The 13,807-nt window shown below is 52.3% G+C and overlaps 1 protein-coding gene across 6 annotated transcripts in view; it reads left to right on the forward strand.

The window, feature by feature from the left end:
• The window catches only part of LOC104124581 (serine/threonine-protein kinase SIK3), a 56,097-nt gene that overhangs the window by 8,645 nt on the left and 33,645 nt on the right, over positions 1-13,807 (forward strand). For 5 of the 6 annotated variants that reach the window (XM_035892501.1, XM_035892504.1, XM_035892502.1 and 2 more), the window contains exon 1: positions 9,127-9,225. The exons of the other annotated variant lie outside the window; for it this stretch is intronic. In XM_035892501.1, coding sequence (XP_035748394.1) covers positions 9,142-9,225 — 84 coding nt within the window. In that variant the 5' untranslated portion in view covers positions 9,127-9,141. Of the gene's footprint in view, positions 1-9,126; positions 9,226-13,807 lie in introns of those variants that run through there. 6 annotated transcript variants of the gene reach the window in all.

Below are 13,807 nucleotides of genomic sequence, written 5' to 3' on the forward strand. Positions count from 1 at the left end.
AACATTCCAGGCCAGGTTGGACGGGGCTGTGAGCAACCTGATGTGGTTCAAGGTGTCCCTGCTCCTGCAGGGGGGTTGGGCTGGGTGACCTCTGGGGGTCCCTTCCAACCCAAAACATTCTATGATTCTATGAAACCCTGGTCCCTTCCCACTTGGCGTGCTGAGTGTTAATGCATCCGGCACCTTTCGAAATAATCGCAGAAATAAATGCGATGCTATCACCTTCTAATTGCGATCTTAAACGTGCCGGGCGAGGGAGCGGCGTTTGCTTACGTGTCCCCCTGGAAGTGCCCATCACCCCACCCGTACCCCGTTAGAGGAGCGAGGGGCGCGGGGGGTGCCGGCACGCTCCGCAGTCCTGCTCGGTGCAGCCGTGCTGCAGCGCCGTCCCCGCGCGCGCACGTGAACATTTTGTGCATCTGAAATGTTGAACTTCTACGGCTCGTATGCAAAACCTCGACGTGCTGGTAGCTGACGGCTGCCTCAGGACCTTGCCTATCTGATGAGGGGTTTTTTTCACAGCTTTTCATAGCTCTGCTTTAATTGTCTTTCTGGTTATTCAGCGGCCTTTCTAAAGGGTGACGTGCAGGTTTTGGTGGGAAAAGCTGACAGTCGCCAGGTACCAGCTCCTCGGTGCAGAGCATTTGGCGTCCTCGCTGGCAGCGCGGGGAGCAGAGCGAGCTGTGGACCTTCTGAGAAGCGCTCGCAGTTCACGGGGGGAGTACCCCGAGTACCAGTTTTTGCTGTTTGGCTGTCACTGAGTTGCAGTGGTGTCACAGGGTAACTCCCTTCTCCGCGAGTGTGCGTTGCAGCGTTAGCTACTGCTTTTGGTTTATTTTGAGCATCCGAGTAGATTCACTTCAGTCTAGAAAAGACCCGGTGCTTACAGGCTTAGGAAAATATCTGCACAAGGCTGTATCTGGAGCCCAGAATAGTGTATTCCCAAACGGACTTGAGGGCATATGAAGCGCCGTAATGATTTCTTCCGTCTTACCTGTCGCTTTAGATTTTGTCTGATAGCGTTGTGATCCCCATGCGATATTTAATGTCCTTGCAGGCTTCCTTTGTAACCAGGAGCTATTATGCTTCTGAATCTATCTGCACATAATATAACTCCGTATTAAAAACACTGCGTATGCTGGCCTTGCTGCAGAACCTGGCCCCCTCCCTGGAATGTGGGCATAATTCGGTGTAATAGCTCAGCACGGAGCCGCTGCTGCTTGGGCTGTGGCAAGGCAAAGGGAACGGGCCGCCGAGGTTGAGTGAAAGGGATTGTTATATGGGATGACAGATTCCTCTGGAGGTTGTTGCTGTTTGCAGAAGGGAAGCCAAGACATCAGCGCTTAATATCTTCCAGAAGTCCTCTGCTTTAACCCTTAAGGAGCCTCGGGGAAAAAATGGAAAGCCGGTGCAAAGGCTCCCCGTGGCTCTGCTGCGCGGCCTGGTGCAATGCCAGTTATTTTTCCTGGTTGCGACTTAGGGGTTGCGCTGGCAATAGGATTTCTTGTGCTGTGTGGAAGACTGAGGAGCCAAACCGGAGCTGCTCTCGCTGCCTGCCTGTTGCTCTTGTTTAAAAAAACCAGCCAAAAAACAACTTTGCTTGTTGAGAGACCTGTTGCTGTGCTCGGCGCTGGCTGCTCGGTACGTGCTTCTGACGCCAGCAGGGTTACGGTGTTCCCTCTTCTCGTTGGAGACCTCTCGATCCGCGTCGCGATCTTTGCATTATAAGTATCGCTTACAAACATTCAAACCCCAAAGTACATCGTGTTTCTTAACACTTCACTTCACGCACGCCATCTCCTAACTTGCTTTACTGCCGAGCTTTCGCTTGTTAGTAATTCAGTCCGTTTGCATTCAAATCCGAGTTGAATTTGAAGCTGGGTACCTGCAAGTACTATTTTTCCTTGTCACTTGCATTCTTAGGTCATGGCTGAATTAGAGCAAAATGACAGTCCGGGAGAGCTTTCAACAACACTTAGAGCCTGCTTGCTCTAATATCCTAGCAGTTGCGTGAAGACTTCCTACTGGTATTTGAGCCTTCCCCCGAAAACCTGGAAGGCAGACCGCGTGTCTCATCCCTCATCCGCTCGCAAACGAGGGCTCCGCGTTGCAGCAGGAGCAGCTGAGTTTCGCAGCGGGCGGACCCGCGGCCGCTGCCGTACAGCATTCTTGATGCGTAGCCTGCTGTGACAGATTTCTTCCTGCATGCGACTACATTTCCAAAACTCTGCTGCTAAGCAACCCGATCCAAGAGCCGAGGGTTGCTCCGAGGCAGCGCCAGCGAGTAACAGCCTCGCGTGAGTTCCTCCCGCTCTGCTGGCTGCGGGCAGTGTAGGGGACGGGCTCGTGCGGGGGCCTGGGCTCTGGCCGCTGGGATGAGCTGGGATCTACGAGTTGGTGTGCTTGCTGCTTCAGCTACCGCTTGGTTCTGGGCAAAGCAACGATCCATCAGCTGCAGCTTAAGAGTTTGCGCTTGGGCTTTTGGGAGATGCTCTTAGCTCGGCGCGATAGGCGTTAGCAAAGCTTCGCTGGTTGGACGCCGAGGGGCTTTTTAGTTACAGCGATACTGGCCCCTTGTCAGCCACCTCCAATCTTACAGTGGCCATCTGAAGCGATGTTAGGAGTCAAGTGGCTGAATGGGGGTCAGTTACCACGTACCACTGACATCTCCTGTCACAATATTGACAAATGGGCGTTAAAGGTGTTGGTAAACTGGATCTGGTGTTTACGGAGCGCTTAGGCTGCAGTGCAGCCTCGCCGCTGACCAGTGCGGTGCTGTGCTCCATCCTCACCCGGGCTGGAGAGGGCTGGGAGCTCAGGGGTGGGAGCAGTAACCGTGACGAAGGGTGTTCACGTGTGAAGGAGTCCAAAAGAAGCCGATCGCTCTAGTCGTAGGTGATCCAACACACTTCTCCATCGGGATTTTCTTTTCTTAATCCTTCGCTGGGCTTTTTGGAGAGATTGTGGGGTAGGGACAAACTTAAACAACTCTGCGTTTGAAAAAAGATTGTACCAGCATTGTGTGGAAGTGGTCGGCATCGTTCTGGGTGTAATTCCGGCAACTCGGGGAGACCCCCAGCCCTTGATTACAGCAAGCTTTTCTCAGAAGCGGTCTGATTTTCCTGATACTGTTGTGGCCTGCTGGGTTACGCTGGATATCACTGCGGCTGCCTGACACGCGCCGGGCCGGTCCTGTAAATGAATTCGCTAGGGTCTCCTTCCCTCTCCCGTCTTTGCAAACAAAAGGTCTGGGATAGACCCCGAGCATACCTGCCCTCTGAGGTTAACTGGCGTAGCTCTGGGCTCGCCTGGTTTCGGCCAGGCGTTTGGAAGTGGTCAGTGCTGTGCGCTGAGCCCTAAGGCAGCACTGGGATTTTTTAAGTTGTTAGGAGGTGTGAAATACGGAGGGGGGTGGAATTGAGCGTTCATTTGAGTTTGCTAAAAACTGCATTAACTGCAGATGACAATGTGAAACACTTCGGCAGAGTCACAGAAGAGACCTCGAACGACCGCGGCCGTGCCGGACGACGACGTCTGTTCTGATTAAACTCCCCTCGGTGACCGTGTGCCGGGGCATGGGGTTGGACTTGGCTTGTGAAAGGCGTTTTGACTTTCTTCTCGGCAATGGCTTTTCTTCCTCTTCTCGCCGGCTCTGTCTCCAGGCAACCCGGCCTCCCGCAGGATCCTGCCCCGTGACGCCTTGCGGCTCTCCCCCTCGGATGCTCAGCTCTTCCCATCGCTGCCGAGGTGCGGAGCGGAGCACGCGCCAGCCGCTTTGTGCTTCCCCTCCTACGTGCAGCGCGCTGCTCTACCTGGGGGGGAAACACGGCAGATAAAGGCAAGAGCATCCCGTGTTGTCGTCTCGTTTTCCCAGACCTTTCTTCCATTCCCCTTGATTTCAAATGAGGTCCATGCCACGTCCTGCTGGCCAGCGCTGCGCAGACATGGCCTGGCTTTGCTGCTTCTGTGCTTTCGGACAAAAGTTCAGCTGCTTAATTACTTGACGGGTGGAGAGCGATTAAGAAAACAGTTTGAACGCGGTGCCTCAAGGTGGAGGGTAACCTGTATTGAAAGGGGACCGCAGAGGGCAAGCGTCCTCCCAGATTTTGATTCACCTCTTGGCTTCGCTTGCGTGCAGGTTGCTGGGAGGCCAAGCTGTAGGATAAGCAAGAGTCCGGTCAGGCCTAAGCAGAAACGCTCCGTTCACATCTGCTGGCCAGAATGCCCGGATCTGAGCCGCCTCTACAGAATAGTCGAGCTCACGGCACCAGGATCTGCTTTCTCACATCCCATTTGACTGGTTAACCGGTTTACATCAATTTAAATGTACCTCCATAAGGTTCTGCACTGGTTTAACTAAGCTCATTCAAAAACCGGTTTTAATTAGCAAGCGCGGTCTTTGTGTAGTAAGTGCCAGGATTGCTTTCAATTTGCATAGAACCCATGGAGGTAGCGCTGCAGGCTGTCAGCAGATCCTTGCAGTGGTCGTTGCTGAATTGTCATTCCTCTCACTCCAGCAAACCCAGACGGTCTTGCCTTGCCTCGGTAGATCCCCCTGTAATTACCGCAGGGCCACTGCTAAAGCTGCAAGCAGAAGCTGCTCTCCCATTAAACATCTGTGTGGCGTGTTTTACACCTGCAGCTCGGGTGAGATTTGACCAGATCACGGCCTAATTTGCAAGTCGAGTTTTGTGAACCGATTGCAGCGTGCCCTGGTTGGGGAGCTCTCGGTCTCTGCCTTGGAAAGGCTCGTTAGATCGAAGATCCTGGGGCAGAAACAAGGCGTAAAGGAAGAGCTGTGCTGGGGGCGTCCAGCGTTGGTGGGGAGAGGGGCCTTTCCTTGGCTTTTACCCAAGCTTTTTTTCCCCTTAGGCTTGAGCTAGTTTTTAACACCGGTTCGTAGCTAGTCTGCGTTTATAGCCAAGGTATGGAGGAGTTCAATTAACTTGCACAACCAGGCATTGGTTTCTTTGTGCCTGCTGTCTGTGGATGGACATGTGGACGTATTTAAGTGTAGTTGTACAGGCCATCCCTGTAGGCTGGCATTTGTGGGTGTGGTTTGGGTTTTTTCCCTCGACTAGGATAAATAAATAATTTTCCATACCACCTCTAATTCATGGTTCTGACTCCTGTGAAGTTCTTAGACTCGCATCTGTTAAACATTATAGTAATTTTATAAGGCTTCTGAATGAAAAACAAATTACTGGCACAAAAGTCAGCTGAAGCCGTGGAGCTGGAGGGTTTTTCGCCTCTTCTAAGAGAGCGCTAAATGAAAAGATGGAGAGGTCGGCTGTAATGTAAACACGGTACGATGCAAGGGCGGTGGAATTTGGAAGAGACGGGAATGGTGTGGCTACACCATGCTGCTGTTAGAGCTGGTGAGGGGTGGCTGGCTACCGCCTGCTCTGCCAGGACTTGCTCTGCCTTCGGCTCAGTCCAGCCTGGTCGCTTGCTGTAGCTGAGGAGGAAAAGGCAGCAGGGGCTGGGACCGGGAGAGCCCGGGTCTGATCAGGACTTAGAAAAGATTCTGGAAATCTTGCCTTTAAGACGGATAAAGACTGGAGGTAGATGTGGTGTGGCTTAAGGGATTCCTGTGCTTAAGCTGCGGACGGCTGACCTCCCTGGTCACGGTTTGGCCCTCTGAAGTGCCGGTCAGCCCGCAGCCCGGGTGACTCACGGAGCAGCCGTCGGGCTCTGTAGTGTTGCGTGGTGGTACCGCACAACCTAGAGATGCTCTGTGCAGCAGACCAGCAGGAGCTGGCCGGGCAGTTCCGCTCGAAGCGCTGCAGCCTGTCCCCTGTACTGCCTCTTCCCAAGGCTCGTGTTTGCCGTCCGAGGTGATGATTCCTGGCGTGTCCCTGCTGCGAGCCGACCAACTTGCGCTTGCAGCACCTCCCATTCGCAGGAGGTTCTTCATGCGCTGAAATGGTTTCTTTATCTAATTGTTGTCTCCAGTTACGGTTCCCTTGCCTTCCTCTGCAGTCTTAATGCCCTTAATGCTGTTCGGCGAGCCCGTCGTCTACTTTACGTTAGCATGTTCGGCAGCCAGCGGAGGCTTCGAATCTCTCTATTGTTTCCTTGCTGTTACCCCAGGTGATGAAATAATTAGGAGAAGCTCTACCGAACCGCACCGTTGCTGACCTGTGTTGCAAGGTAACTGCGACAAGCGGAGGAGAATCCAGTTCCTGGAAGCCAGTGTTAGCACTGCGATCAGGCTTGCTCGCTGCTTGCAGAACGTCATTTCTCACTTGCCGTGAGCACACCTGGCCTCCATTGCCCCTTTCGGAACAGGAAAAGGCAGAATGTGCATTTGGGATTAAGTCACCATTTGACACCGCAGCTCACGCTTTAAAACTTTAGTTTTAACTGTAATTAAGCTTTTTTTTTTTCCTGTAATCAAAGCTGCATTACTAGAGCCTAGCAGCAGGATGAAATTCTTGCCTTAACAGGAAAAACACTTCATATCATCTTTATTATGGGTGGGAGGCATCCACCTCTTGTACGTTTGCTAGTTTGGGGTTGGTTTTAGAAGAGAAGCTGCAGCTGCTGGCGGAGCGTTAGTATGAGACTGGGAGATGAGGAATCGGAACTTTGGTCGTCAGCACGGACACAGGCTGGGCTCCTGGAGGGTGGTGTGGATGAGTTTCCTCTGGCTGTGACGGTTCCAACTGCATTTGTAGCCCGTTGTACGTGCACCGAGAGGATGAGATTTTCTTAACTGGGCTTAGCTGGTAGGCTGAGCTGTAGATGTGAATGTGGGTTTTGTGCTTCTGTCATTGAAATCCCAGTTCTGCTCCCCTGGGGACAAGGAAAGGTCGCAGCAGAGTACAGCATTCACACAAGCAGGGTATTAACGTTGCAGCAGGCCAAGAGGATTTGGACGTATTGACTTTTCTCAGAACACCACCAGTATTTTCTTCGCTTTCTGCAAGACAGAAGTCGCAGCATTGATTCTGAAGAGGGATGTGGACAAGGTGATAACTTCCTTCCTGAGCAAATGCAACTTTTCTGTACGCGTCTTGGTCCACAGTTTCCTGCTTTCAGTTGCTGCCAATGTTTGTGTTTGTGCCACCTCCAAAAGCCACCGCTTTTGCTGCAGAATGGCCTAGTTTTGTCTGCTACCTCGTTTTGACTTGGGTGGATTCTGCTAGTTAGTTAATCCCGAGGAGGGGGTGCCTCTGTTTTGCCCGTGAGCTTGTCGAGAGAAGTCTCGCCGCTTCAGTAACAAGCTATTGTCTGGGTATCTAGAACGTCAGCTAGAGCACATCTTTTTTGTCGAGTGTTTTCTTATGACTAAAAATTGTGCAAATTGCCTATTTGCATCTAGAGACATCGCTTTTAGTGACCCTGAACACCCAAGCAGACTTGTGATGACAGCTTGCCTGAAAAACATGTGCCTCTGCCATCCGACTGTCCATACGGAAGCGCGGCGTTGCTGTAGAGTGACATCTGCCACACTGAGCTCCCGAAAAGGGACGCGACCTGCGGTAGCCTAGAGTTCACGGTTTGTTTTTGTCACAGCCGTGGGTCCGTATGCCAGCCAAGTGCCTCCCCATGCAGCTGATGTGCATATCGTTGTCTGTACGTACTTGCCTGCTTATCTGGTCTGCAGAGCCCTTCTGGCCAGGCAGCTCCGGTGTGGGGAACAAGGCAGCGGCGGAGCCTGGTCTACGGCGCGGGATTCGTGCTGACCCCGGAGCGCGCAGTGCGGGTCAGCTGGAGAGGGTGAACGGTGGAGCTTCAGGGACGTGGTTTAGAGGTGGGATGGCAGGGTTAGGTTAACGGTTGGACTTGATGATCTTCAAGGTCTTTTCCAACCTAGACGATTCTATGATTCAGCCCTTGGTAGGTGCATTGCAGCAATCCCGCGCTCGCCCCCCCGCTTGCAGCAGAGGGAAGGCATGGAGGATGCTGTATTTACCATCTCAGTGTGATCGTACCCGAGAGGTTTCCTGAGGTGTGTTGTGGTGTCGGCGCCGGGCTGGGACTGCCGTCCTTTGCAGTTTGCATTGCAGTTTGCATCCACAGCTGATGTCAGGTTTTTCTCTTTTGATTTTTCTTTTTTTTTTTCTTTTTTTTTTTTTCTGCCCCCTGTCTGTCTTAGTTCTGGTCTCTGCCACTGGAGTTCTCCTGAAGGTCCTGTGTGGGATTTTTACCCCTCCAGCAGCTGCTTGATCCGAAGAGGCCATGTTCCCGAGCTTCCCAAGTGTTTCTGGCAGGCAGGAGCAGCTGGGAAGAGTTGTTCTTCTCTGTCCGTCCCTCTGACAGCTCGTGGTGTCAGCCTGGCGAGACTGTAGCTCTAGTGGACGGAAAGGAGAGGGCTCCTCAGCTGCCGTAGCTTGGAAATGGAGAAGGAATTCAGGTGCCCACCTTTGCGTTTAGGTCGGCCTTCTCCAGCCTTACTCATTTGTTAGTCCAAAGACCTGCAGCGGCGGCGGCTTTTCGTCCAGCCGTGCTCTGCCACGCGCCCTCGGCACAGCGCGGGAGCCAAGCTGCAGGGCCGTGTTCGTCTGCAGCACAGCGCGCCCCGTGAACGGCTACTGAGGGCTTCCAGGAGGAGTCTGGAGCAGGAGGGCTCCTTGGAACAATTCTAGGAAATGTGTTTCTCCTAAATAAACATGTTGCAGTCGATTTGTCGGTGCCATCTGTTGGCTCTTGGTACATTGAGGAGCTCAATTGCTGGCTGCCATAATTACACTTTACAACTATTACTGATTAGACTGATCACATGGGCGCAGGCCGAAAGAAGTGGGGGATTTTCCTGATTTTAACTTGTGCCGCTATAGAAACAACTGCACTGAAATGGAAAAGGTGGTTTCTTTATGGAATTATATCCAGGCAGGAAATTTTAATTATAGTTTAATTATAATTGGATCTAAGCGTGGCACGAAGTAATAGATCTTAGCCCAGGAGAAGGTCTTCAGCTTTTTCCTTTGTTCACTGCACAGAAGAAAAGGGAGACGTTCACCGTTTCACGGCTTCTTCCCACCGAAAGCAGACTGCTTGCTCCTACCTTTTTCCCTCTCCTAGGCGCTTTCCAAGAAGCTGGAGCAGTGAAGAGCCCGGTGGCTGCCCTCTCCCTGCCGCCATGCCCTGGGCACCCAGCAGTTGGCATCCCCGCTCGTTGGCAGGGCAGGACTGATGATTCAAGGACATCTGTACGAGTATCAGCTGCACTTAGAATGTATATGGCCATCCTGTTTATCAGCTAAGTCCTGCAAGCAGGTATTCTCTCCGGTACCAAGACTTGTGCCTCGCTTAGGAGCCTCTCATCCTTGGCATGACCTTCTAGCTCTGGGGGCTACTGGATTTTAAAACCTGATCTCTGAGTGCAAAATAGGAACTTTGAATTTTCTTTATGCTTTGAGAACTTCAGGAGAACCCTATGGTTTTGATAGCTGAGAAACGCAAAGGCTCCCTATGCTGGGCTGCAGAAAATGGTTGGTGCTTGGGGCCGCAGGGCCAGCCCGGGCTTGCTGGGGCCACCTGGGAGCTCGCATCCGTGAGCCTCTTGGGCTGCAGTGAACGCAGCTTGCTGCTGTGGCCTGAAATGTAGTTTCTGGCCCTCTTGACTTCCCGTGTGATGCAGGGGACGTGTTGATATGGGTCATAACTGCTGGTGCCCTTTTGGCCTTCCAGAGTTTCAGTACCTCTCCTTTAGCTCCTCAACTACCCCTTTTGCTTTCAGGCTAATTGGTAGTTAAGTTCCCGCTCCTTCTCGCAAGGCTTTTGCCTGGCATGCACACATACCCGGCACGGCTTTAGAATAAAAGAAAAAAAATACAGAGTGGCGTTGAGCTCACCAGGAGAAGAAAAACCTGGAAGTAAACCGGACAAGCCGCCTGGCTCTGAAGAGCAGGAGTTCCGTGGTGCCTTGCAGGCATTGGTGTGAACACCTTGCTCTCTCTTTACCAACGGTTGTTTTTAGCAGCTTAACATTTCTTCCAAATAACAAATTCTTCCTCAAATCACTAGCGTGAGTTCTGCTTGGATCCAAGAAGGAAAAAAAACCCATTAGATGTTTAGAAATGGAGGGAACATTTTGTTAATTGGTAGCAGCACGTATGCTCCAGGCTTGGCACAAATCCTGCTGCCTGTAAGCTTCATTAACTTCTGATAAAAGAATAGTTAATTTTGCAGACTCCTTTTTTATAGTATTTCATTGTTGCAGAAATTCGATCATGGTTTTCTTCCACTTCTAATTGTAGCTGAATTTGTGCTTTATTTAATGAGGTTTAGTCTCACGCTCTCTCTCTGTATTTTATATGGTATTGGGAAGCGTGAAGGAACGCAATTGATTTAGGGTTTGGGGTTTTTTCGGCGTTTCATGAGACTGCCTGAAAATGGGTCTTTTTGCATCAGTAATATTACGGAGGTGTAGATCTAGTGGTGCCGTAAACATCGGTGCTCCCTTCGCGTGGAGCGAGAAACCTATTTGCCTGTACTTCCTTGGCGCTTTCTCCTGGGGCGAGATGGTTTTGCGATGGCAGCAGCGAGTTACTGCGAGCAGGGAGAACCGCAACCAGAAGCTGCAAGCTCGTGTGCGTCGCCTGCGCCAGCGGCTCGGGGGACGGAGCAGGATCCGGGAGGAGGAGGGCGTGCGGTTGCAGGGGCTCTTTCCTGGCCGGGAGGCTTAGGCAGGGCGGACTTGCCCAGAGGAAGGAAAGCCTGCACTTAGCAGGGCTGAATCCATTGTGGCTGTTTCCCTGCGACCGAGTGTTAGATGAAGTCAGCCTGGCTGATGGGACCAGAGGACTTCAGCCAGCCTTTTCTTCTCTTGAAATCCTGAATCATCCTTCAAGGGAAGGGGGAGTATTCGCCAGCTGGGAAAGGCAGGAATGGAGAACGCAACTCGGTCTGTTCTGGAAAGCCTTTAAACCGCTCCTCCCCTCTGGAGAAAAAGCAATCCTCTGAAAGAAACCAAGGAGCCATCCTCTGAAAGAACCCGAACGGAGCCCCTCCGCAAAGCCCCAGGTGAAACGCGAGCCCCCACCCCTGGAATTCCCTGCACTCTCCCTTCTGCGGCGGGCACGGAGGGGATTTCCTACTTCCACCCTCGCACGTTTGTGAGGAAGCTCTGAATTTCCTGAAACCGGAGCACGAGGTGGTTTCCCCAGGCTTTTTCAGGAGACTTTTACCTTTTACATTACATCAGTTGCTGGAGGCGTTTGAATGGCATGAAAACAGATTGAAGAAACCTCTTCAGAAATGCCAGGTCTCTCCTCATAGCTTTTGAGGATGGGTTTAGGTTTGCTCAAGGGCCACCCATCTGGCCGAACTCACAGTAGGATCCTTCCCAAGAAGACATCTTCTGGCTGGCGTTGGCGTTCCTGTGCTGTTCAGGCACTGTGTGCCTTGTGGGCGTGGAGCTTCAGGGCACCGGGCGTAAAGCACACAGCGTGGCAAGCGTGGGGCGGGTGAGATGGCCACCCGCTTCTCCCTGCCCTGTGTGATCAGAGAGGAAACCGGAGTGATTCAGTTCTTCTGCTTCGCCTGGCCCTACTGACCAAGCTATAGGCCGTCAGATGCTCCACTCACCTTGGACTTGGCCAAGAGTGTCAACTCAAGCCGTACAATCAAGCTGGGAAATGAGGTATCCTTAGAGCAAATACAGAGCTGGGAAATGAGGAAGGAGCTCAGGAATACTCCAGATCTGTGGATTCTCATTTACGTATCTGTGCCTGAAAATGACTCACGTCTCTTGGTAGACATCTTGGCTTCGCTCTTTGAGGAAGCTTCTCCTAGGTTTTTTATGTCTATTGGTTTAAGCTTTACGAAAGCTCGTCCTTGCAGGGAAAATCCTTGGTGAAAAGTGTGTAGTGAGCGCTCTGGCTCTCTTGACTTTCCCGGTCCGCTCCTGAGCGTTGTCCTTGAAACTGCACGGTGCAGATCTGCCAGAACCGTAGCTCATGAAGCATGTGCTTCTCGCCTGTCTGCTCCTCCGCAGAGGATGAGCTGCAGCCCGGGAGGCTGCCAGCCTAGACCAGGACAGCAGCGGCTCGTCACCCTGTTGATCACCGCCGGTTAGTGCTTGGCAGCCTCACGGAGCGGGGTCTGCTTCTGCCGTTTCACCTCGTGTCTCGGCTCTAACCCCGTCCCTGCCAGCAGCTTCTGGTGCCGAGTGCCAGACCTGGCTGCCTTTCAGCTTCTGTTCTTGCTGTAGGAAGCATGCTCAGTGACTTAGAAGTCTGGAATCGTTCCTGTGCTCTGAATTAAGGGTTTCAAATGAAAGAAACAGCTTATTGTGCTCGGTGCCTTTTGGGGATTCTGCTGTGTTCTGCTTACATGCGGGGCAGTTATTCCCCTGGCAAGGATTTTTATCATAAAATATGAAGCTTAATTTTCATGTGCTTCAGATTGTTCCCTTAAAGATCCTAAGGATCCTTTTTTTTCTTCTCCTTTTTCTCCAAACAGACCACCATTTAGCATGGCACTTGGGGTTTGGCGCTAGGAGGGAAGTACATGTGTTTCGGATCGTGTGCCGCTGCGGGTTTTTTGTCCACGGACGTGGCCCGCCTCTGTGCGCGGAGCACTTGTCCTCGTCCCCAGCGAATGCTGGAGTCTGTTATAAGCTAAGCATTTATGTAATTGGGCTTTGGGCTCCTGTGTCAAATCTCTGTGGTTGTGCATCATCAGCGTTTTTTACCGCAGCGCTGCTTTGCATGCCCTTCCCCGTGTCTTTGCATGATTCTGCAGTCTTCCTTGGCAGAAGTTTTGTAAATTCTGCTTTAGCAAAGCGACCAGGAGAAGATGTGTAGAAGCGGTTCCTTTCCCAGGGAGGGTGCCATCTCCAAGCAAGAAAACTTGCTGGTGGATGTTAATGCAGCCCACAAAACTTGAGCTAGGCTGGCGTGCTACAGCCGCTCGCTCGCACTGGTGTTTCTTGGTGGGGAGGAAGGTACCTGCTAACCCGCGGCCGAAATGTGATTGCGAAGCAGCGGTGCAAACGTTCCTCCGCCAGTAAGAGCCGGCTTTTCTCTCAGCTCTTTGCTCCAGCGACTGAGAGAATCGCCTTTTCTCCCCTGCTAAATTGGGCTGGATAAGATTCCTTTCCTTCTTATCTGTGCGTGTTGGATGAAAGAAATTACTTTCATACAGTGGGCTTGAGGGAGGCGCTTGCTAGCACCGAGGTGTCTCCCTGTTTGGAGTCCGGTGGCTTCGCTGTCCGTGCCCAAAAGCTGGGAGCCACCAGCACCGGGGAAGGATGCTGGGGGAAGGCGGAGGGAAGAGAAGCGAGGAAGTCTCCGAGGCTGGAGAGCAGCTGCCTGGAAGCACTTAGACTTGTTTAAGCTACGTTAGTGTAGCGATATAGAGCACTTCTGGTTTAAAACAGATAAATAAATACCTCGATTGTTAGAAGCCTGACCCCCTCCATTTCCATCCCTGCTCGTATTTATCAGCCCTGTTACGGTGAGACGTTGTGTGGGTAACACAACAGAGCCCATTCCCTCGCGCCCGGATTTCGGTCCCTGGAAGCTGTTGCCCTCTGTGCGGCTAGCTGGCAACTTCTCCAGCTCTCTTGCTGCTGTTGTGCTGAAGCACGGCAGCTCTCGGGCCGGTGCTTGGGCACCTTCCCCAGCGGTGAGTTAACGCGACAGTGGCGAGGGTGAGGAGCGAAGCCGGGTGGTGAGATCTAGGCCACCGGTTCCTTTGAGCCAACAGAGCAAATGTTTGGGCTCGCTTGAAATACATCCACGAGTTCGGCTATAACTTGCTTTTTGGCATGATATTGGGTGCCTCTGTGAACGTGATGCGCTGTGTTAGTGGGCAACAGCCTAAAAATCCCACCGCCTTCTGCAGCCTGGCT

Source organism: Egretta garzetta, unplaced genomic scaffold, assembly GCF_000687185.1.
Source record: "Egretta garzetta isolate BGI_Z169 unplaced genomic scaffold, ASM68718v1 scaffold134, whole genome shotgun sequence".
Taxonomy (NCBI): domain Eukaryota; kingdom Metazoa; phylum Chordata; class Aves; order Pelecaniformes; family Ardeidae; genus Egretta; species Egretta garzetta.